The sequence below is a fragment of the Helianthus annuus genome, chromosome 2 (assembly GCF_002127325.2).
Source record: "Helianthus annuus cultivar XRQ/B chromosome 2, HanXRQr2.0-SUNRISE, whole genome shotgun sequence".
Classification (NCBI taxonomy): domain Eukaryota; kingdom Viridiplantae; phylum Streptophyta; class Magnoliopsida; order Asterales; family Asteraceae; genus Helianthus; species Helianthus annuus.
Genome location: NC_035434.2, coordinates 34,603,760 through 34,629,745, shown reverse-complemented (window position 1 = coordinate 34,629,745; position 25,986 = coordinate 34,603,760). Strand labels below are relative to the sequence as shown.

The window sequence follows — 25,986 nt, the reverse complement described above, 5'->3', positions numbered from 1 at the left end:
ATTTTAAGCAACCTTGGATATTCTAGCTCCGGAAGTGTACTGAATTGCAAGTATGCTATGTAGTTGTTAATAGGTATTTTTTGTTACTGTTTGCCGTGATCTAAACGAATATAAAAATAACAAGATTATCGTCGCTCCATCCCAAGTTTTTTGACCTGAGTAATAAAAATAGGTTTTCTGTGACCCACGATTATGTTGGAGACATAGTTTTGATGCAAAATTTTTAATTATTAATTGATTTTTGTGGTAAATAATAATGCAGCATGTAGGAAGTTGCTACTGTTTGTGCGTTAGCGCTTGGAGCAGAGTAACTTATCTGCATTATCGATGGGCCAATTTTGGATGAATGGGGCCGGTTAATCAGATTTTTGACACTTGAAGATGCTGACATGTTAATACGTAGGCAAGCCAAGCAAAGCGAGATTGCAGGTACGCTCTTCTCTTCTGCTCCTACAAACTGATCGAATAATGAGGATTCCATTTTCCGGTGTCGGTTTCGTCATTACAAGAGTGGTAGGGTTGTTTTCGGAGATTACAACCGTTAGTCCGATTGTTTGGTTGTGATAGAAAAGATGCAAGGGCGGACTAGAGTTCAGGATAGGTGACGAAGCTTGGTGTTTGTGGTCCGATCGGAGGTAATGTATGGCAAGCGTTGGTGAATCACCCAATGACTTTTTTACTTTTCAAATTGTAGGAATCCAGTCGCACCATAGGTACATCTTCAATGATCAGGCGGTTTTTGATCCCTCACGAAGCCCTTTGCTCAAACCGTGCATGTCGAAGTCCACTCAGTACAAATAGACGGAAGGAAAATCAACTTAGTCGCCACCACCGTTGCCAAGGTATACGATTTTCAGTGTTTTTTAATAGGTTAATTGATTTCACTAATTACATTTGTGGACATTAATTTTCGATTTACTTTTTCAGATCTCGTAGATTTGAAGTTCTCTAATCTAATGTTTAATTGTAGAAACCAGCAAGATGATTATATATTTAGGATGATTTTGTTTGATCTAGGAGGCTGAACGTTCAAGATCCTTCAGGTTTAGATTCAAATTAAGTTCAGCTTCATATATTTTTATTAAGGATTGAAAACAGTTGGGTCGATTAGGACTCCGATATGCATTACGGTTGACTCAGTGTAGATTTTGGGTTTGGGTTTTGGCTAAGTGCTGTGGATGCCTTGTTGACTCATCCGGACTGTCTGCACCAGCACCATCATTCGGACCACCTTCACCGTCATCCATACCGTCTGCACCTGCACCGTCATCCGTACTGTCTACACCAGCACCGTCATCCGTACCGTCTGCACCAGCACCATCACCATCATCTGGACCATCCACACCAGAACCTGCACCAGCGTCGGCCCCTGCTCCATCATCTGAACCGTCCGCACCAGTTTCGGATCCTACAGAAACTCAGCCTCCAATATTACCATTACCAACTCAAACTCGTAATCATTCAAAGGTACTACGTTTCACCCTTTTTCCATGGATTTTGTTAGTTGATTTGCAGAAGATTTGATTCGTGGAACTTGTCGTTTAATTTATCCATTTATAATTTATATTAAATTTATTATACTAGCATAACTTGAAAAAGTTTATTTACTCACTAATAATATGTTAATATTTAATTTAACATTTAATTAACTTTGCTCTTACAAATGATGTGTCACTAAGAAAATATTACAGCTCAAGAAATGGGCGAAACGAATGTTGTTGGATGAGAGGCGTAGGGCCCTTCGTTTAAGAGTCGAGCCATGCAGACTGCCTCATATGGCTTTTCTTGGTAATCCAGGAACAGGTAATCAGCTAATTACAAATTACAGCCCGTTTCTGTTTTGGTTTGTAATATTAGGATATAAGTTTTTGGGTGCAGAATCGAAACCATGGCAAAGAGACGTCAAATGGCCGTTCAATGGTCTGGTCGGTTTAGAATTCGGAACCAACCATGTAAACTGAACTGGTTATTTAACATTATTACTCACTTTTGAAATATGCAATTATGTTATATGTATATGAACTACATTCAGGAACCCTGTGTATCATTTTAAAAGTTTGAGTTCAAATTCATGATTTTGAATGAAAAAACTAAAAATAGTTTGTACCCTTTCTCATATCATTGACTAAGGTGATCCACTATCACAGAATGAGTAAGCAAATACATGTACATGCTACATAGCTGGCGTTTTAGTTTTAGTTTGTGCCTTAAGAGAGAACTTTCATTAGACCAACAATTGTGCTTACTCGACCCGAAACCCGTTCTGACCCAGACCCGCTCCGACTCGGACCTGTTCTGACCCGGACCGTTTCGACTAGCTCTCCATTTTGGTGTAAATGTCAACGTGATTACGGGTAATCAATTATATCTTCTGATTATATTGAATAACTACTTTTATTTTTAACTTATGTTTTCATCTAAATACGACTGTATGCGATCAACTTGCCATTGCTAAGGAGAATGATAAACGACTCGGTATGGGAACAAACATGTACCCTTTCTCTTCTTTGCTCGGTGGCCACAACGAACCATGCATCCATTGCATTGCAATAAATGAGTAAATTTTATTGAACGGGTCAACTGGGAATATTTATGGAACAGGTCAAAATGGCTTGATCTACGGCAACTTACGGGATGTTATTACCAATTCTTTTAAGTATTTCGGAGCCTCACAAAAAACCGCAACTATTAATAAACAAAAGGAGAATGAGTACAACACTGTAAATTGTTGACTCCGCCGCAACGCGCGGGTTTCCCTCTAGTTAACCTTAAATATTCGACATAAGGTAAAGTTGTCTACATTTTACCCTTCTCACTCTACCTTAGCTTTGCTATTGGTGAGATTTACTGTGAGCATGATGATGATGATGAAATGATAAATCAAAACACAACAAGTCTACTACAATCACCAAACGATGAATCAAGTTTAACTAATTTAGACTTAATTATCAAGAATTACTTAGACATAATTATTCAAAGTTTAATTAACTAAGACATAATTATCCCAACAATTGTCTTGAATGTCAAAAATTTAACTTAGGAAAAATAAGGTTTCAAGTTTTCGATATGTTTAGATAAAAAGTTTATTATTTATTACTTTCTTTATAATTATATGAACACGAACGTAACCGAGCATATTACCGAATATTCACGAACGTAGTCGAACAAACGAAACATTTGTTTGTCTTCGTTCGATAAGCTAACCGGACGAGATTTTTTGTTCGTGTTCGTTCGTTAAGTTAATCATGCGAACATAAACGAACTTCCCGCTGAACGGTTCACGAAATTTCGCTGAACGTTCGTTTCGTTTACAGCCCTAGGTGTCGGGTCCGGTTCATGTTTCAAGCGGTGTTAAGAATTGACACTCCTAGCTTCAAGCATGAAACTTAAACTTGTGAGCATGTTGGACATTTGTTGAAACTTGGAGCATGTTGGACACTTGGACCTTTGTTGATCCCACAAAAAACTTAATATGATGTGCACAATTGATTGATTACATGTTATATGACCTTGCATCATATTAGTCTTGTTGCTCAAACCCTTATAAGTTCCAAGAGATTAACTTCATAATGCTTGTAAAGATGTAGTTCGGAAAATACTCATGATGCAAGAGAAGCTTTCACCAATGTTGGGGATGGAGTGAAACTATTCAGATGATGTATGTGAAATTACAGTCCATTATAATATGGGAAATGCTCAAAAAATCATTCAAAAGAGTGGAACCATTCAGATGATGTTGGACAACCAAGAGATGATAATTAATAAGCTACATGATTATGAAGAAGATGATCAACTTACTCGGTTTATATTACTCTATACAATACCAGGTGCTTTGACCTTTACTCTTGAGTCGCCACTGCCACCCTACAACTTCCTCTTTGTCGCTCCAGCCATCACACTATGGCCGGCTGCCATCATGCTCTCCCATCATCTCCCTCGTATGATGATCTTGTTTCCGTGTTCTCTCCTCTTGTCATGCCCCGGGGAAGCACGTACAAATATATAGAATTAACCATATCTATTTTTCTTCTGTTGCGGCCCCCATCTTGCCTTTGACGTCATGCCGCAACCTTTGTAGCTGTTATTGCACGACTCGTTGCTATAACGCTACCATCGCAACCTTGTCGCATTTCAAAAAGGCGATATTGTGGCCTTGAAAATAACTAAACCGCCTATGTAAAAGAAGAAAAATAGGACCAACAACGAAAAGGGTAACTACTTTCATTCATAGTCTCGACTATGATCCCGTCTACACCTTGATAGTTAAGTCAGAAAACTAAATTAAACTAATCAAGATAATTAATCGTAATTACTAACAAAACATTAAGCACGATATATAGATTTTGAGAACACCTTGTAGATTTTGATCACCAAAAAAATGAAATTAATAAACCAATGGTGCCAATAACACCCAAGGAGAAAGCAACCTCTTGTTATCTAAATTGCAGGCATGTAATGTTATACCAGGCCAAGCTACAAGTTCAGGTTACTACTAAATCACCATTATACCAAATTACCTAAAAACATCCAACCTCCCCGAAAAAACTAAAACTAAGATTACATACGAAAATCCAAGATACAAACAACATTGTTTGAGAAACACGCCCCGATCTTATCGCCTTCTTTGTTCCAGCATACTTCAAAGATCCCGCCACTTCCCTCGTATGTTTTCACCACCCTTGCTTCTTTCACAGACCATATGTGCATGCATTTGTCCAATGACCCACTTGCTAAGTACTCCCCGTTTGGGCTAAATGCCACAGAATATACAGGATCCCTTCATTCAATTAAAAAAAAGTTAAAAAGGTGTATTACTTGCTTACATGTACGCTTACTATATTGGGAATAAATTAAAAAAAAATGGTGATAATCTAAGTATCATACCCATGGGCAACTAAGCTGTGAAGAAGTCTTCCAGTTTCTACATCCCATAGCTTTATAGTAGAGTCGAACGATGCACTGTTAAAGATTCAAAAACATAAATATAAAGCACAAGTTGACATATAACTAGTATATTTGTCCTGCACATTGCAGCGGCGTCAACACGTAAAGTAACTCGAATTTATACCGTCTAATGAAAACGTGCTTTATTTGACCCCACTCGTTTCTGAACAACATTTACGTCAAAACGTCATAGAATAAGCACGAAAACGTTTTATATTTGACCCGACTCGTTTATGAAAAATAATTTACGTCGACACTTAAACAAAACTTGAATTTATACCGACATATACAGATATTAAAATAAGCATGTAAGACTCGAAGGGCTCAGAATGACATTTCACAAAGTTTTTATAATGTTGAGGGGGTGTAAGTGTTAAAGCTAAAAGTTAAGGGGTTGAGGTGAAAAAAGGTTACTGTAGCGCCGATGGGAGGGATGCTACAGTGACACCATGTTTTGTTTTAAATAATATTTAGAGTAAATTGCCATTTTAGTCCCTGAGTTTTTGTCCAAATTGTCATTTTAGTCCAAATAGTTCTTTTTTTTCTCCTCTGGGTCCCTGACTTTCCTTTTTCTTGCCATTTTGATCACATTGCTTTAGTCTAAAAACCAGGTTATAATCAAGGGTGTTTTTGGCATTAAATTATTATGAGGTTTATAAATTACGTTGTAAACTACCCCTGGTTATCACTACACAACAGTTACGCCAAAAATACCCCTGGTTATAACCAGATTTTTAGACTGAGTTAGACAATGTGATCAAAATGGCAAGAAAATGGAAAAGTCAAGGACCCAAAGGAGAAAAAAAAAACTATTTGGAATAAAATGGCAATTTGGACCAAACCTCAGGGACTAAAAGAGCAATTTACTCTAATATTTATTATTATATTGTTCAAAAGATGCTCAAAAATTCAGAAAAATAATAAATAATGATACAAGTATAGAAAAGAAAATATGGTAGTTACCTTGCCAACACTAATGGCTGGTTAGGGTTATTAGTTCCAGGACCCGTGGGGCTCCATCTGATTGTATATATTTCCTGCAAATATATAAAATAATAATATTAAAAATAGCAAAAACATTCTAAATTTTTAGACACATTTAGATAGACTATTTAATGTGTCGTAGTGCTGTACCTTTGTATGCTCCTTCAAATCATGCAAACAGGTATCCTGCTTCAAGCTCCATATCTATATCATGAATGATTTTAGTAATTAATCTAATTGTGTTAAAAGACTATCATGCCCCTAAAACATCAAAATAACATGCATAATAAAAAACCACCTTAGCAGTAGAATCATCCGAGCATGACGCTAGAAGTGAACCAGTAGGATCCCATTTGATAGCATTAACTTCACCCTAAAATAACATTCAAAAAACCATTTTACAAATGAACGGACACAAATTTCATAATTAAAATAAAAGAAAACTGTTTTTTATTTATATTTTTTGTAAAAAATTTAAGAGTAAAATGGCCATTTTCGTCCCTGAGGTTTGGCCAGTTTTGCGACTTTCATTCAAAGGTTTGTTTTTCTGCATCTGAATCCAAAAGATTTGAAATCTTGTCATTTTCATTCAACTCGTTAACTCCATCCGTTTTTCTCCGTCAAGTCGGGGATATTTCAGACTTTTTTTGTTACCTTAAAGGGCAATTCGATCTTTTCCACTTTATGTACAAGCATTTAGCATAATGTACAAATAATTCAAATAACCGAACCGCGCTTTAAATTAACAAAAAAGACGAAAATACCCGTATTAACGAAGAAAAATGGATGGAGTTAATGAGCTGGATGAAAATGGCAAGAATTCAAACTTTTTGGATCCAGATGTGGAAAAACAAGCCTTTGGACGAAAGTCGCAAAACTAGCCAAACCTCAGGGACAAAATGGCATTTTACTCAAAATATAATAACAAACTAAAAGTCTAAAACATACCTGATGCCCCGCAAAAGCTTTAACAGGTCGATTATCTCCAACTTTACAAACATAAATCATGTTGTCAGTTGAACACGTTGCAAACGACACATTGTTGCGCCAATCAACATCGAGAGTAGGTGCTGTAATGACAACAACAACACTCTTAAAATCACAGGTATAACAATCAATTAAAAAACTGGAAAAACGTTTGTAAGCTATTAAAACGCATAACGGCACCTGTATGAAATTCAAACTGCTGCTTCCATTCTCCGGTTTTAATGTCCCATACGATTGCGGTCTTGTCGACACTGCCACTTAGAAGATAATCCCCTTTCTTGTTCCATTTCAACGAAAATATCGGCCCTTTATGTTTTGTTAATGTATTTACCAGCTCCCCTAAAAAAGGTTAAAAAATTCGTAAACGAAATGATTTTTTTAACAAGAGTAGCAGATGTCTCTTCTCATTGCCACCTCATCGTAACCCTTTTTTATTCTTTAAACTAGTATTTTGACCAGTCGCTCGTTGCGGCAGCGGCAAAACTTAAAGTAACTTGAACTTATACCGTCAAAATGTCAAATATTTGACCAGACTCGTTTTTGAGCAAAATTTATGTCAAAACATAGACCAACTAAAAACGCACATGAAAATAAGCACGGAAATGTAATATATTTGACCTAACTCATTACCGAGAAAATTTGCGTCGAAACATAAACCAACTTGGATTTATAACGAACCGTACTTAACAATAAACATGGAAGAAAATATTGTTTTTTTTACGTTATAGAATGGTACCAGTTACCACGTGTTTGCGGACTTGCGGGGGAGACGAAACGCAAAGTAACTCGAATTTTTACAGCCTAGTGAAAATATATTATATTTGATCTGACTCATTTCCGAACAAAATGTAGACCAACAAAAAACGTACATAGAAAATAGCACGAAAACGTATTAAATTTGACCCAGGTACATATAAATAAGCACGTAAAACAGGGGTCAAAATGACATTTTACAAATTTTTTTAGAAAGCTGAGGGGAGTGACGGGGTGTAAGTGGCAATACTAAGAGTTGAATACACAAAATTAACGAGCCGAATATTAACCCAACCCGTAAAGAGTACTCACCATCTTTACTCCATATTCTGGCTTGACCATCATAAGAACCGGTTGCAAGTAGTGTACCCTCACCCTACATAAGACGACGGGCCCAAAAAAATCCAAAAACTTAGCGGAATATTCTAAAAGATGAGTCATAAATTGTAATCTTGCAGTCAAAACTCACATTCCAGTCGAGTGTGGTTACGTCTTTACTCTTATCATTTGTTCTACCTCTGTAGTGCTTTAAAACTGCAACGTTTGAGGGCCCGTTTTGTGTATCGGATCTACATGGGCCATCGCGAATGGTCCAGATTCTAGCTGTGGAATCTCCAGATCTAGATATTTGTGAATTAAAAAAATAAATAAAGATATATCCATAAAAATGTTCATAAATAATTTTTTTTGGAAAGAAAATAAACGCACCCGGATGCCAAAAGAGACTCGGTTGGACTCCATGCACATACAAAAACCTGCAACAAATTGTCCACAGTTGATTAATCACTCGGTAATTTATTCTCAATTTCACTACTATTTAAGAATTTTGGATTAACTTTAACTAATATTTAAGGATTCTAAATTATAAAGTACACTGCATTCACACTTATTAGTAATAATAACACTGTTACCACATTTTGATTATGACTCTTGTATTATGAAAATTGACAACAATTTACTACCACCGTATACTGTTTAATTACTTTCTTTTGGATAAATATATAGTAAAATATTACGATCATTGTTCTCTTTCCCATCAAACGAATATGTGTATTTGCATATTCAACCAGCACATCAAAATGTTAAAACTAAAATTCAGAGATTAGAAATGTACAGACCTCAGAAGTATGACCTTTCAAAACGGTTACATCAGAATTGGGAATGAGAGCAGACATAGATGCCAAACTGTTGTCGATTTCCATTGGATCTGGTCCTCCTTCACATTGCAAGAAACGTATTAATGAGTAATAATAAAAAATAACACAAATTACAGAAAGATGTACCAACATAGCAACCTGCCTTCCATGTAACTAGTGGGTTACCACCCGTGATATACAACGGGTTCGAAACGTAAATAAAAATAAGCAAGCGGCAAAAGTGACTATAAAAAAACCACGTCGTGACGGTATTATTGAAAGTCACGGAAAAGTTACGTTGTTGCATACGAAAGCCAAGTTAAACGAAGAAAAGAATAACTCACTTGGCCTAAGACCCGCATGTTGTGACGTGGCCGTTAAAGGGGGGAAATAGGTGTAAAAACATTGAACCACAGAGACACGTTGCAGCGTGTTAACTCGCAAAATTTGTAAATGATGAAAAGTAAAATTTGTAAATAGACCGAAACGTAATACAAAGAATTTGTAAAAGAAAAAAAGTATTGTGTCAAGTATAAGGGTTAAAAGTAAACAACCCACAAAAAGACAAAATTGGTACTATTGCTAAAGCACCCACAAATGTTATATACAATAATAATATGCGTATAAATGTATAATATATAACTAACTATATGAGCATGGTGAACATAGTCGTTAATAGCGAATAGCGGTAGATAGCAACAAGCTACCTATACGCTACGTAGTGATAACGATGAGATAGCGAGCCCTGTTTGATGTTTAGCAATAACGTATTAGAATTTTATTTTTTTTAAATTAGGGTTTTATTCACGAATTTAAGGTTTTTTGATGCAATTTGTGAAGACTACAGCTGTTTGGTCGATTAAAATGCCTAAAAATTCAGGTTTTAATATTAAAAAAAAAAAGAAAAAAAAAACCTCATTGTTGTTGTTTCACGCTATTGAGCGCTAAACATCAGATATCGATGATCCAGCGCTACGCTATTCGCTATAGCGCTCGTTATCATCGCTATTAACAACTCTTATGGTAAATCGTGCGCAACTAAATCTTTTTTTTCAATAAAGTACATTACCTTCAGTGATCACATTCTCTTCATGTTGGACTCGTACATTATCCTCGTCGCGTCTAACATCCGTAACATCTTCGTTTTTCTTTTCCTTTTGTTTCACCTTATCTTTTTCCCTCTCGCTTTTCTCTTTCTCCAATTCCCGTTCTTTGTCCCTTATTTGTTTTTCCTTTTCTTGTTCCTTTTCTCGTTCAATTTCAACTTTCTTCTCTCTTTCTCTAACATGTAGTCGTTCTTTTTCTCGTTCTTTTTCTCGTTCGATTTCCTTTTCTCTAAAATGTTCTTTGTCCTTCTCTCTAGAATGTTCTTGCTCGTGCTCCCGATTGTCTCGGTTTTTTTCTCGGTTTTTAGTTTTTTGAACATTTTGCTTCTTCTCTTTTATCATTTGTTGTAGCTCGTAAACGTTTTTTGTAATGAGATCAATCGGTTGTATAAACGAGAAATCTTCATCAACATCGGAATCATTCTGAAAGGACGACAAACCCGTTAATCAAATGGTTGAACAACCTAAATCGTCATTTTTCGGTAAATGTAATAGAGATTGTAACTGTGCTTACGCATGAGAGATTAGCTTCTAGTTCGAGATACTGAATTCCTTTTTGCACAAATGTTACAAGAGCACCGGGTGGAATTACGTTTCCGTCTAGTGTACTTTTGTTCAGTGCGGCCTCGTAACCTAATGTGAACGCAGTATGCGTGAAACCTGAAATAACCTAGAAAGTTAGCTTCAATAATTCCAAAAACTAGAATTGAGGAGTTGTTTTTAACGTGATTTGAGCGTACTGATTTTCTTTTGTAGTTGCTTATCGATCAAAACGTAGACCAAGTAAAAACGTCAAATAAGCACAAAAACGTATTATATTTGAGACTTTGACATGACTCATGAAATGTAAAGTAACTCGAATTTATACCGTCCAACGAAAACGTATTATATTTGACTTGATTCGTTTCCTAACAAAATCTACGTCAACACGTAGACCAACTAAAAACGTCCATAAAAATAAGCACAAAAACTTGTTATATTTGTAACGCCTCATTTTCGGAAAAAAATTACGTTGAAACGTAAACCGGTGACTTGGCGCAATATCATATATTTGATTAATTTTCAGTCACTTGGCGCAAACAAGTAATCTATATTCTGTGTCAGCAGCTTACCGAAGAACAAGCATATACAAATGAGTAAATGATAAACACATTCTCTCACTTATGCAACAGCTTAAATATAGTTTAACAAAAGGGGGCAAAAAAAGACCTAAACTTCAAATCATTCTTAGTGTTAAAATTTCATGTGAATCACTATTATCAAATACGTAATTCACGCGCGTTAGCTGATGCATTGTGAGATGCATCCCATCAAAAGCAAAATTTTATATTTTTTTATATTTCAGTGACCTAGCACCTAAAAAAATATGAACCAGACTGTGACATATTAAAATAGAAGCAAACTGAAATCAAACAAGGATAACACGTCGTCACAATTATGCAACAACACTAAGAATCAAACAATAACCGATAAAAGTTTGAGGCACTTAGACCACCCTCAAAAGAGAGCCATATGCTTAGGACCATTCTTATTACAGAATTCAAGGCCCTTAAATTATGTATTGCTTTATGAACCCGAATTTTAAGCAACTATTCAACCGAGAAGAAGTCCTTATAATATCCCAGATTTTGTTAACTTTCAGTGACTTGGCCCAAACAGAGAATCTAAATTCTATCTGTCAGTAACTTACCCTTGGTTTTAAAAAGCAAGAAGCGCACAAACGCAACAAGATCATCAACCAAGGCACAAAGCGCAAACGCGCACCGCTTTTGGAACCCGAGGTGCAACTAATCATATAACTTTTTATAGATTTCCTATAAATACCAGCATAAATTACCCAATATTTAAATGCAAACAAGCTTTAAAATGTTTAAATATTGAAAATACATACATGTACAAGACCTAAAAAGCATGTTGTACAACAATGTGCTGCACACCCTAATTATGTAACAACTTAAATAAAATCAAACAAAAGGGGGCATAAAAAGACCTAAATCACGACACCATTTTCAGTGATAAATTCATGTTAAATCACTAATTCACTATTATGAATACATAATTCAACCGCGTTAGCTGATACATTGCAAGAAATCTCTTAACTGAACCAAACCTGTATAAAAAATCCAGTTCTAGAAGTTTTTTTACAAAATTTCAGTGACCAAGCCCCAAAAACAACATATATCGGCCCGACACATATCAAAAGACAAGCAAAATGAAATCGCACAAGGATCACACATCCTCAAAGTCACATGCCTATGACCATTCTTATTACTGAATTTAAGCCCCTTAAATTATGTATTGTTGCGGATTAATGTAGGATTCAACCCACATTGAGTGTAGCTGAAATTAAAAGGCGAGCGCAGGAGAGCGTTCGGCCGGCCCTAACTAGTTATTATATAAATTAATCTCCCGTACTTGTAACAGATTATCACTCAATAATACGAAAACCCTAGCTGGCCCGTGGGCGTACGTTGCACAACGCAAGTCCGCAACCATCATCATCATCATCATCATCATCATCATCATCATACTCAGTAAATCCCACCAATAGCAAAGCTAAGGTAGGGTCTGAGGAGGGTAAGATGTAGACAACCTTACCTATATCCCATAGGAATAGAGAGGCTGCTTCCAGTGAGACCCCCGGCTCGATAGTAGTTTTGTATCAAGCCTTGGACATAAGGCACATAACACTCAACAATCGGCACAAAAGCCGATTAGTGCATGTACCCCCTTGTCTTTCGGCTATCAACGCCACCACATGATGCATGATTAACCGTCCCTCGCTTTTTAACGTTATTTTCACGAAATTAGTAAAATAACGTTAAAATTAGTGCACTTTCACTTTTGCCCCCCGAGAGCCCACACATATATACATTATATGCGCATACCGTAAGCGGGGCCCAACGCAAGTCCGCAACCAAACCACGTATATTCCCATTTTTTTTTCGTGTCTTGCTAATTAAACCTACATGTATTACTTAATAAACCCGAATTTTGAAGCAACCATCAGACCGAAAAAAAAATCCTTATAATATTACAAATCTGGTTAATTTTCAGTGACATGGCCCCAAACAGAGAATCTATATTCTATGTATCAGCAACTTACCAAACTACAAACATATACAAATTAAAAAAAAATTAAAAAAAAAACCTAAACACATTCTCAATTAAGCAAAAACCGAAATAAAATCAAACAAAAAAGGGCAAAAAAAAAAAAACCTAAATCACTACACCATTCTCAATGATAAAATTCATGTTAAATTACTATTATCAAGACCTAATTCAACCTCCTTAGCTTATGCATAGCAAAAGTCTATAACAATCCAGTTCTAGAAGCCTTTTTTTTAAATTTCAGTGGCCTAGCCCTAAAACAAAACATACCGGACCTATACATATCAATTTATACAAGCAAACTGCAATCGAATAAGGATAACACATCTTCTCAATTCTGCAACAAGACAAATTAAAAAAAAAAACAGTAATCGGAAGAAATTGAAGTGAGAAGAGACCTGATTCGTGAAGATAACGGTAGACTAGGTAATTCAACTCGTTTGAATTCATGTTAATCATGTCGCGATTATCAACATGAAGCTCTATGTGGTTGAATTGACGGTGAAATTTGAGGGAGGGAGGGAGGAAGGGGAAGAAGGGTTTTGGGGGTTATAAAAAGGGGGAAAGAGGGGGTTCCCAAATCCAAATGGGGTAAAACCCGAGTTTTGAGTTTCGTGGTCGAGCGCGACCTCACTGCTCCCTTTTTCTTTTTCATATTTGCTATTATATTGCTGGGAGCTTGGTTCATCTACAGTCCCTACGCTTTTAAAATTATAGTTATAATCTTCAATTTTTATATTTTTGTTTTCGGATAATCTCTGGCATGGATGAAGGTTAGTTTTATCGTTAAATAAGTGTGAAATTACAAAAATACCCTTATTAAAAATCTAATAAATAAGGGGAATTGGCCTGTAATAATCCCAACTACACGTCATTGGCTATTGCCAGTCCCACCTTTGAATATTCGCTATGCCAGTCCCACCTTTCACGTATTTTTCCTCCAGCAGTCCTCAGTTAAAAAACTTAACGGAGTTAAGTTTTTTTTCCGAATTATAAACTGACGTATTAGGGCTTTTGATCAGAACGAGGATACAAGTCTATTGATGTAAAACTTACCTCGAAACGGTGCTCCAAACGACTTGATTTTTGTATATTGGAAGTTTAAACACCCGAATTGAAGCACCGTTTTTATCGTTTGGAGCACAATTTCAAGGTAAGTTTTACATCATTCGACTCGTATCCTCGTTCTGATCAAAAGCCCTAAAACGTCAGCTTGTAATTTAAAAAAAAAAAAACTTAACTCCGTTAAGTTTTTTTAACTGCGGACCGGTGGAGGAAAAATAATTGAAAGGTGGGATTGGCATGGGGAATATTCAAAGGTGGGACTGGCAATGGCCAATTACGTCTACTTGGGATTATTACAGGCAATTCCCCAATAAATAAAAGAATTTAATTAAATAAAGCCTTGGCCCCACACCCACTTCTTCTTCATAAAACCTGCAAAATTCGACCTTCTTCCCCAACCTCCTCCGTATCTTCAGCCACCTCCGACCTCCTCCATCGTTCCCCACCATCCTTCCACCGTCACCTTTCACCTCCGTTGTATACCATCCACCTTTCACCTTCCGTCCAAAACCCGTCACCGTTGTACCACCACGACGGCACCACTCCACCTGTGTCATCCTCCACCTGCAACTCACCACATCACCATCTCCTCCCGTCACCACCAACATCAAACACCACCGTCTACCTCCCACTGACCACACCGTTGCAACCAACTTCTATCACCAGGGTCGGCTAAAGGGTAAGAAGTTGCATTCGAATAAATATTTTCTACTTTTTGCGTCAACTGATTTAAGCTAATTTGGTTATAAATTAGAATTGATAATGAGTTTGCAGGCGGCATGGTAACGTCTGTTAGGTTTAAACGTTTAGTGTGATTCTTTATTATTTAGAAAAAATCATTGTAGGAATCTAAAGTATAACACCATGAATCAAGACCTGTTGTGCAAAATCACTAAATTCATATCTGCCCCAGGATAATTCCGTTAATTTGTCGTAGCTTGATAGATAATTTGTTGATATGTTAATTTCCAAAATCACTAATTTGCCTAATTTGAGCCAAGTTAATATGTTAGTTAAACTTCTAAATTGTCAGCAAGAATTCGAATATGATGAAGGTGGCGCCAGAATTACATTGTTTGTTCCGACGGATGACGGTTTGATATCCTTTGTTATCTTTGACTTGTGAACAGAACATCGGTTATCGGGGAGTGCTTACATGTGGGTGATGAGATACGGTGGTGAAGATGATGGGTGTTGCAACTGTTGAACAGTGGTGTAAGGTGGTTCCGGTGGGACGACGGGCACATATTACTAAGAAGAAGAGGAAGTTACAGTGGGGGGGTGTCACACCCCTATTTTCCACGTGTCATCGGTGGGCCCGGTGGGGGTATAATGACGTAGTTGATATCGTCATAGTCAAACAACACAATTATGTAAATGCACAATGGAAGCAAAGGATAGATTTATTTCAACCAAATAAATTTGCAATATTCAAGTATCACAAAGTAGTTGAAACAGATCCACAGGCGGATCAAAAGAAAAGAAAACTTGTTCAACGGATTTATTTGCATCCAAGCTTGCGAGACTCTAAATGATGCTAAGGAGAGGCCAGCCTATTACGTGTAGTACCTGCACTTAACCTTTTTTGGGGAAAATACGTCAGTTTACACTGGTAAATACAATTTAACTGACTCATTTTGAAAATGTTTAAAAATTGATTTGAATGCACATGGCACTAAACTTTTTATAACTTGGGATAATTAATTAAATTTAAACTTGTAAAAGAATTACATGTTTGTTATGCGTTCAGTCGCCCGGTTCGTGCCGGGTTAAAGATTAATAGACACACCACATAGTATAGTCCCGCGGTGGGAAACCAGCGGTTATACCTTAATAAATGTAAACACATTGTCGGGTGTACGCCTACACCCGTGTGCTAAGGTCGTGGCCATTTCATGAATGATGCCAAGGATATCCGGGACATGGTCATTAAAACCCCCAAAGGCGTAAAACAAACAAAACAGATTCTTAAACAGGTCATCTTGATAATACTTAACCGCTAATCGATTAAGGTCAAATGCGCGACCAAGCGGTATTTTATATACCATACCCCAAGCCCGTATAAGAGAAAATAAGTTAAAAGTATTTACATTTGCAAGTATAATTCACAACAAGCAAGTGCACGTATCTTTTACTGGATCTCCTATTCTGGAACGAAGGTTTATAATAACCTATTAGAATCCTAACGGGTCTTTAATTTAGCCTAAGCTTAGACCGGTTAGTTTTAAAGAAAGAATACGGTTTAATCGCGTAGATAGGCGAAGACCGTTTTAGAATGTGGTTTTGACCCGACAAGCTTGTATACTTGTTTAATATGGGTAACTTAAACACATTCTGGATTTTGAGATAAAATGATATGGTTTGACCCGTTTCGGCTAATATGTGTAAACTAGTTACATAAGCCGATCCGAACGCGAAAAGTGCGTAACGAGTAACCATAAGAGTCATATACAAGTTTCCTAAGTTAATATGCCTTGAATATGTTGTGATATCAGTAAGATACCTTCCATTATGCCCCAAATGGTTTTAAACTCAAACTATGTCTCACAAGGGCATTTTGGTCATTTTAAAGGGTATAAAAGAGTTTCAATATTAACCTGAGTTACAGGTTTGATTAAATCAGTAAATATACTTAATTTAATAAGTTATAACAGTAGGGTATCATATATATGTGAAATTTATTACTTATAACTATACTATGCACCGTAGGGGCATTTTGGTAATTTCACATATGCCTAAAAGGTCAAAACTGGAATTTTGAGTTTAAAACTTTAGCCTACTGTTAGGATATAAAAATTTACTAAATACATCAGTAGGTATCAAGCCCATATGTTTAAAAAAAGTTTTATTACATACTATGCGTTAAAAACGCTTAAAAAGGCGATTTGGAGCCATTCCCGGGTTTGGTATAGAAAGTTGATATTTTTATAAATCCAGAAAGCTCAAAATAATTTATTTAACATATTAGATTAGTAGAAAAAGGTTTGGGGTCAATAGGATTTATAAAACTCATTTTATAGCCCAAAAGGGCAAAACCGGCATTAACCGAAAAAGCTAAGAACTCTATGTTATGCTCAGCCTAAAAATAAATAAAAATCTCCAAAAATCCCAGAATATTATATTACATCAGTGGGTAATAAATTTGGTATCAAAAATTGAGTTTAGATAGGCTATATGCTTATTACGCCATTTATTCATTAAAAAGGCTTCTAATTACGCTAATGAGCATAACTCTTAATCTAAACCTCAAATTGATATCAAATTTTAGGTACAAGCTTATAAATCAGTAGCTAAGGTGTCTACCCTTTTACATTTCCAAAAATCATATTTTAAGGTCATTTGGGCATAATGGTCAACATATAAGCATTTAACGGAAACATGCATGTGAATTGGATGACCAGAGAATCAAGTTGTATAATCTCAGGGGGTTATACTAACATGAAACCTAGTCCTAAATAAGCTCTAAGGCATTTCTAAAACATGCTTAAACGGGTCAGAACTGAAAGTCAAAGCAGAAGTCAAATTATGCGACCTTCGGTTCCGAACCGAACGTAAACTGAAAATTGTCGGGTTGAACATGTATAGACATGTTCTTACAAGGAGTTTGAACATATTCACATAGTTTCCTTGTTTGTTAACTTTAGCCCCTTTTAAAGTATTCCTTCACACGTTCAAGTATTCCTTCACACGTTCAAGTACATGACATTGAACATATTTAGACATGTTTAGACTGAAAATTGTCGGGTTGACTTTGAACATATTCACATAGTTTCCTTGTTTGTTAACTTTAGCCCCTTTTAAAGTATTCCTTCACACGTTCAAGTACATGACACGTGTCAATACATTATTGGTCATAAATTTTCAAGGTGTTACAGGGGGAGGGTGGGGTTAGTTTTTATTATTAATTATTAAATATAAATTAAATGGTGGGGCCTACTAACACCAAATAGTAAATTAATTTTAATACTAAGGGTAGTTTTGTAATTTCACACCCACTTAACTGAGAAAACTAACCCTAATTCACGCCAGGGACTATCCGGGAATGAAAATGCAAAAGTTGGGGACTATAACTGTAATTTTAGAAGTGTAGGGACTATAGGTGAAAACGGAGCAAACCACAGGGACTATCCGGGTATTTTTCTCTATATTATAGGGTTAAATGTCATTTTATTCCCTGTGGGTTTGGTCATTTTGCTAGTTTAGTCCAAATGTTTCATTTTCCGCATGTGGGTCCAAAAAGGTTTCATCGTTGCCATTTCAATCCACTGGGTTAACTTCATACATTTTTTCTGTTAACGAGAAGGACAATTCGGTTATTTTATATGTAATTTTGTTAACTAGAAGGGCAATTGGCCATATGAAATAACCGAATTGCCTTTCTCGTTAACAGAAAAAATGGATGAATTTAACCCAATGGACTAAAATGGCAATGGTGAAACATTTTTGGACCCACAGGTGAAAAATGAAACATTTGGACTATACTGGCAAAATGACCAAAACCACAGGGACTAAAATGACATTTAACTCTATATTATATTATATTATATTATATTATATTATATTACATTACATTACATTACATTACATTACATTACATTACATTATATTATATTATATTATATTATATTATCTTATATTATATTATATTATATTATATTATATTATATTATATTATATTATATTATATTATATTATATTATATTATATTATATTATATTATATTATATTATATTATATTATATTATATTATATTATATTATATTATATTATATTATATTATATTATATTATATTATATTATATTATATTATATTATATTATATTATATTATATTATATTACTAGCTTATAAGCTCATGTATTACATTAGTTTGAGGATAGAAAATGAAAGGCGTTAAAATAAGCATAGAGTTAATCGAGTTCTTTGAATAAAAATGTGTTTTCCATTTATATAAACTTGAATGAGTTTTCTAAAATAAATATATTCTTGTTTGAGGTTGGTTGTGTTTGAAGGACATAACGATTATAAACCTTGAATTGTTTTTTACATTTCATATTATTTCTTGCATCACATATAATAAATATAATTTTTTATATGAATACATATAACCCTAAAATGAACTATACATACAAAATCTAATCTAAATCTAATAAAAAACTCTAACTAATGCCAAATGGCATTTTCTTATTCAAAATTTCAACTAATGCCACATGGCATTTTCTTATACAAATCATTAATAATATTATTTAATAAATATAAATATCTAATTCTAATTAATGATTATTATTAATAATATTATGCTATTGATATTTATATTAATTAAAATTCAAGATTGATAATTAAAAAAATACTTAAAGTTTTTATTAAAAGAATACTTTAACTTTTCTTTTAACGGCGGTTATCTATAATTTTAAAACCTATGATTTTAATACTTTTTAAAATGAATAATTATTCTTAGGTTTTTTCATATGATCTATACTTTTATATTCCACATATTAGTTGTGGTTTCTGATTTATTCTTGTATTTTACAATAATTTATGCTTCAGGTGAATACTATGAACTACTCAGTTCAATCATATATTTGTAATATGATTTTTGTTTCTCTTTTCATGGAAAGTGTTTGAATCTTATTTATCATTCTTTCAGGTTATAACGGATTCATGTCAAAACAGGTAATTTTTTTCAGGTCAAAAGGATATAAGTCATGTTAGGCCAACCTCTCAACAACTTTAGTGCATTCTATTTTTTTATATATAGACATTTTGTAATGTTTGATGTATTGTTAATGACTAACGAAAACATATTATCAAAAGTATAATATACAATTTCTTTTTAATAAAACGATAGCATTCAAATACTTTGACACATTTGGTCATTTCAGTTTTTTTTAGGTGTTGTTTGTTTTTGCAGACATAAACTGTCTGCAAGCTGATTTCATCTGTTCTCATGTCTGCAACTGAAGATGTGGTCTGAAGCTCTGCAAACTGAAAATATAAGACTGTTTGTTTTAATAAATTGATAATGTCTAAACAAACTTTGTTTATGCAAATACTTTCCCCTCATACCTTTCATTTTAAACCCTAGCACACCAAACACTCTCTGCCTTCTCTCTATACTCCGGTGACCGGAGCCATTTTTCCGGCCAATAGGCGCCGGTTTTCCGGCTAGCCACACCCATCAAACGTCCCCTTTTCTTGTACCCTCTCACACACACGCAGACTAGAGAGATCTAGAGAAAGAGAGAGAGTTCAGGAGAGAGAAGGAGATCGGAGATAGAGAGAACAAAAGAGAGAGAGAGATCGGGAGATAGAGAGAGATGTGGAGACAAAGAGAGAGACGCGACAGTGGTGAAGGACGGCCGAGCCGTCCCTCCGGCGACCCGAAAAGCCGCGACGGAAGCAGAGAGTGTTTGGGCGGTGGGTGAAGGGGCGGTGGGGTTTGGTGGCAGAAGAGAGGAAGAAAGGGTTTTGTGAAGATGTTTGAAGAAAGGGTTCCATAGTTTTTTTAAAGATGAACGAAGCCATTTTAAGATCTGTTTAAAAAAAACAAACAACCTTCAACGGTAATATCTGCGCGCCTGCAGACATCAGCTCCTTGAAGGTGTTAGAAAAAAAACAAACACCCCCTTATGAACATGTTACTCAGTTGAATCTTTTCGATAAAATACAACTCTAATTGACCGTTTCCACTATTATATATAAAATGTAATTTCAGTTCTATGATGTATTTAGAAATTTATAATATATACATATATACAAATAGCCCGTGTATTACACGGGTCTATAGCCTAGTTAAAGAAAATATAACGTTACTCATTTTAAATGCTGCATTTACCAAGTAAGAATTTTGTTTTTGAATATAAAGAATTAATATATTTTATTTCAAATTAATATTTTCTTATTTTAAAAAGTGTCATCAAAGTAGAAGATGAAATGGAATTAGTTTATGAAGGTTCATTTGAGAACAAATTTAATGTGAGAAGAAAAAGAAGAAATGACATATTAGTAAAATACTATTTCATTTATAACTCATATCATTAATTTTTCTCTCTTTAATTAATTAGTTAATTAATCATTAATTATCCTACATATAATCTACAAAACCTACACATATCGAAATTTTCTTACATATACCCTACACATTATAGAATTTTATCCTACACAGTCGAAATTTATCCTACACACCTCGAAATATATCCTACACAACTCATAGTTTATCCTACACAACTATTAATTTATTCTACACTTTAAATTAAGTTGTTTTTTTTTTTAATTTGGAAAAGGTATATATTTTGAAAAGGATTTACAAATTTAATTTAGCTAGTTATTAAAGGGGAAGAATACAAATTAATGATTTATGTAAGTTTACCAATATACCCTTATATTAAAATTAACTACAAATATTAAATGAAGTAAAATGAAGCATTCTTATTGGTTGAAACTTCTTTTTTTTTCTTCTTACAAAAAAATTCTTCTCATTTGAACCCTCCACTATATATATATATATAGGATAAGGATCATTACAGAACACTAATTATTGCGAGAACAAAAAGAACAACTCTAAATCAATAAATTTTAGGATTTAAGGTTAATATTTCTTAAATTTTATGTTTCTTACATTCATATGTGTATTATATATACATAAAAAATCATATATTTTTCTCTACACATGGTCTACAAACATGTAGGTAATTTAGCCTACACATAACCTACATGTATGTAGGTTATTTAAAAACAGAAGATTTTTCATATTTTGTTTTAAATTCTAGTGTGAGAAACGATAAATCTTACATTTATAACATTTTCATTTACTTTTTAGGTTTTTAGGATTGAAAAAATGAGTGATTCATTTTGTTCTGCGTGTTCTCGCAATATTTTGTGTTCTACATAGAACCTTCCCCTATATATATATATATATATATATATATATATATATATACTGTTGTGTTTAACATTTGTGAAAACGATAATAATAAATTATAAACATGATGAGGTTGTAAAAATTTTTGTTACCTCGAATAGTGATGGGTGTATACATTTTTGGTTATCCCATCTTCTTTTGATAAGTATGTTTTTTGTTTATTAAAGTAGAGATACAATATTAAAGTATAGATAAGTAGATAACTAATATCAATTATTAAGAAGTAAAAATATTGAATATATATATTCATGAATATAAGATTATTTTAGAGTAAATTATTTTTTGAGTCCCTATGTTTTAGTGGTTTTAACCACTTGAATCCAAAATTAAAAAGTTTAACGCCTTGAGTCCTTAACCGCTTATTTTATAACGTTTTGAGTCCAATTTTTAACACTTGAACTTTTGATTTTGGATTCAAGTGGTTAAAACCACTAAAACACAGTGAGTCAAAACGTTATAAAATGAGTTGTTAGGGACTCGGGCGTTAAACTTTTTGATTTTGGACTCAAGTGGTTAAAACCATTAAAACACAGAGACTTAAAAGTAATTTACTCATTATTTTAATATATATATATATATATATATATAGGGTAAGGTTATTGTAAAAAAGACCAAAAGTGTGAGAAAGGTAAGAAAGAATCTCAGCCATTAGATCTAAATTAATTGAAAAGGGTAAACAAGTAATTTTATCATTAATTCAATTAATTAAAAACTTCCCATAACCGCCACCTTAATTATAGGAAGTATATAACACCATTCAGCAAGTATATATAACACCATTCAGTAAGTATATAACACCATTCAGCAAGTATATAACACCATTCAGCATTCAGCAAGTATATAACACCATTCAGTAAGTATATAACATCATTCAGCAAGTTTATAATACCATTCAGTAAGTATATAAACCATTCAGCATGTATATAACACCATTCAGCACATATGTAACACCATTCATTGACTAAACATCTGATCGAAACATATTTTTTTCTCTATATAAGTATAGCAATATGGTACTCATATTAAAGATAAAAAAACGCTCGTCATTATGGTGTAATTTTTTTTTTAAAAGTTACGTATAAAAAGTTATTGACGTTTAAAAAAGACGGGGGGAAGTTACATGTGCATTACCTAATTTCTAGTGGGTTTAAAAGACTATATTGCCCCTAGATATTTCAAATCAGTCCAAATTAATGAAAATATTTTACAATTTGGTCCCTATTGATCTCAACCATTAGATCAAAAGATCTAATGGCTGAGATTCTTTCTTACCCTTCTCACACTTTAGGCCTTTTTTACAGGATCCTCTACCTATATATATATATATATATATATATATATATATATATATATATATATATATATATATATATATATATAGATATAAATTAATTTGAATCATAGTCTTTATATTAATTTACTTATTATTAATTATGGTTGAGGTGGCATGATAAATTGCCACATGGTATTTTGATGAAATCCTTTATTATAAGAGAATGTCATGTGACATTAAAGGGACTTTTTTATTAGTATTAGATATTATATTATATTACAAGTATATTATAAAGTAAATTACTTTTTAAGTCTTTGTGTTTAGTGGTTTTAACTACTTGAGTTTAAAATCAAAATGTTTAACGCTCTGAGTTCATAACCCCTCATTTTGTAACATTATGATTCCAACTTTTTAACACTTGTACAAGTGGTTAAATGCACTAAAACACAGGAACTCAAATGCTATAAAATGAATGGTTAGGGACCCAGGGCGTTAAACTTTTTGATTTTGTACTCAAGTGGTTAAAACCACAAAAAATCGGGGACTCAAAAAGTAATTTACTCTATATTATATTATATAACAAAAACAAGGGGGTAACAAAAACAAGCGGGTACATGCACTAATTTTAACGTTATTTTACTAATTTCGTGAAAATAACGCTGAGAGAGGGGGTGAATAATCATGCATCATATGGTGGCATTGATAGCCGAAATACAAGAGGGCACATCCACTAACCGGCCTTTGTCTGGATTTCTAAGTGTTATATGCCTTATGTCCAAGGCTTGATGCAAAACTACTATCGAGTCGGGGGTCTCACTGTAAGCAGTCTTTCTATTCTTATGGGGTAAAGATAAGGCTATCTACATCTTTCCCTCCTCAGACCCTACCATAGCTTTGCTATTGGTGAGATTTAGTGAGTATAATGATGATGATGATATAATATAACAAAAGAGAAAGCCTCTTAGGAATAGTTCTGGTTTTTAGGAAAACCTTACCTACGTATGCCGATTATGTCGCTTCTCTCCTTCTCTTCTTTCTCGCCTCTTCACTGGTTTCCGCCTCTGATTATTTGTCGGCTAGAGAGACCGAGACGGAAAACAACATACTAGGGTGAGAAAGGGAGAGATGAGGATTGTCTTCTCTGACGAAACATCGGCAACCCACATCTCCGGCAGTGATGGGTTTAAGGGTGGTCTGTGGCGAGACGATGGTAGTTGATAGGGGCGAGGGCCGCCTCCAAAGACAGATGCTTAGACACCATGGTGATGATTGCGTTGTTTTTCGCGCTGATGGTGATGACGGAGTTGTTTTTCACTTTGGTGGTGGCAAGGTCGTGGAAACAAGGGGTTATGATTCTGTAAATCTAATTACATGTGAGGACCGAGATCGAATCATGTTAATGCCACATGATATTCTCTCCTTAAAATTATATCTTAATGCCATGTGACATTCTCACCTTTACTATTATTATTAATTCTTCTTATTATTATATCATATTAATATACAATTTATTGATTTATACACAACAACAAATAAATAAATACTGTTATTATATCATATTTTTTGAGCAACTGGTATTATATCATATTAATATATCTAATTTATTAATCTATACATAAATATAGATAAATACATAATACATAAAAATATATGCATCTACAGACTCCCCTTTGGATGTAGCTGTAGTCGTCTTGTATAGTCTTCTATCAGTGCTTCTTGCTGTCTCTCTTCTCCCTGTACTTCCTCTTTCACTCTGCCGCTCTTTCAGCTAACATTTGTTGACGTTTATGTCTTCCAACATTGATCCACCATTCACGTTTTTCTTTGATCCCGTCCATTGACTTTGACCATTTTGGTATCTTTCTCTCTTCAGATTCTATTGGTGTTTGGTCAGTCACTGGCCATTCCAATCTCCATTTTGCACGTCTTGCAGCTTCAGCCATCTGCTTCTCAATCCTTTCATTGCGACGCTCCTTTTTAAAAAACTCTTCTAACTCTAAGTCTCGCTAAACAAACCTTCACTAGCTTCTGGAATCTCTGTGCCTGCTCTTTGTCTGCTTCGTAATACATTATCTTGTTAAAGAAAAGATATTCAACATCTTTCTTCGAGCAGTTGACAAGCCACATCGGATCTAACACATGAATATATCTCCATTCTTTACCATCAAACAAATTGATCACCGCTTCAACCGTCTTTGGATTCAGAACCCACCCTTTGAAGTTTTTGTAAAAATCTTGTTCCATTGCTTTCAAGGGCATGTTCTTCATACAGCGAGGCTTATGAATATGAAGCGTGATATCTTTTTCACCTGTTACTGGATCAATCTTCTCAACACGCTTAGGCCTATGAGGTTTCCAATTTGGAAAACTAAAAGTTTCTTGATACTTGATGTACCTCCACAGCCTTTGCTCATAGAATCTCACTTCAGGACCGTGTAGACACTGTTTTAGATTCTCCGTTTTCACCAATTCTTCCACGTCCCACCAAGGTAGTGTTTTAATATCTCTCAAGAATTTGAAGTACTGAACACCGTGTTCTCGTTTGATAGCATACACCAACATATCTTCCAAATATCCCCAAGATAAGATATCACCAAGTGATTCATTCGGGTGCCAGTGAAGAACTTTAGCGGCCTTTTAAACTTCCTCTCTTCAACCAAAGGCTTTTTGAACCATCTTTTTCTTTCTTCCCTGAGTTCTTCTTCAG

General features: G+C 34.4%; 1 protein-coding gene across 1 annotated transcript; it reads right to left on the bottom strand.

Annotated features, from left to right (window-relative positions):
- Positions 1-4,359: 4,359 nt before the first annotated feature.
- On the bottom strand, positions 4,360-13,663 carry LOC110939924 (WD40 repeat-containing protein HOS15). Its single transcript, XM_022181492.2, has 14 exons — positions 13,420-13,663; positions 10,425-10,570; positions 9,874-10,333; positions 8,787-8,884; positions 8,377-8,423; positions 8,138-8,288; positions 7,981-8,044; positions 7,096-7,254; positions 6,877-6,998; positions 6,227-6,301; positions 6,079-6,132; positions 5,908-5,981; positions 4,885-4,959; positions 4,360-4,777 (listed from the first exon to the last, which is right to left on the bottom strand). The coding sequence occupies exons 1-14, from the start codon at positions 13,478-13,480 to the stop codon at positions 4,558-4,560; spliced, it is 1,806 nt and encodes a 601-aa protein (XP_022037184.1). The 5' UTR covers positions 13,481-13,663; the 3' UTR covers positions 4,360-4,557.
- Positions 13,664-25,986: the final 12,323 nt, after the last annotated feature.

What these genes read in the sequence shown, in the direction of transcription:
- LOC110939924 (XM_022181492.2), bottom strand. Translation starts at nt 13,480, where the DNA reads ATGATTAACATGAATTCAAACGAGTTGAATTACCTAGTCTACCGTTAT. An exon ending in TAGAAGCTAATCTCTCATGC is followed by an intron (nt 10,334 to 10,424) that starts GTAAGCACAGTT and finishes TCGTCCTTTCAG; the next exon opens with AATGATTCCGATGTTGATGA. An exon ending in AGAGAATGTGATCACTGAAG is followed by an intron (nt 8,885 to 9,873) that starts GTAATGTACTTT and finishes TGCAATGTGAAG; the next exon opens with GAGGACCAGATCCAATGGAA.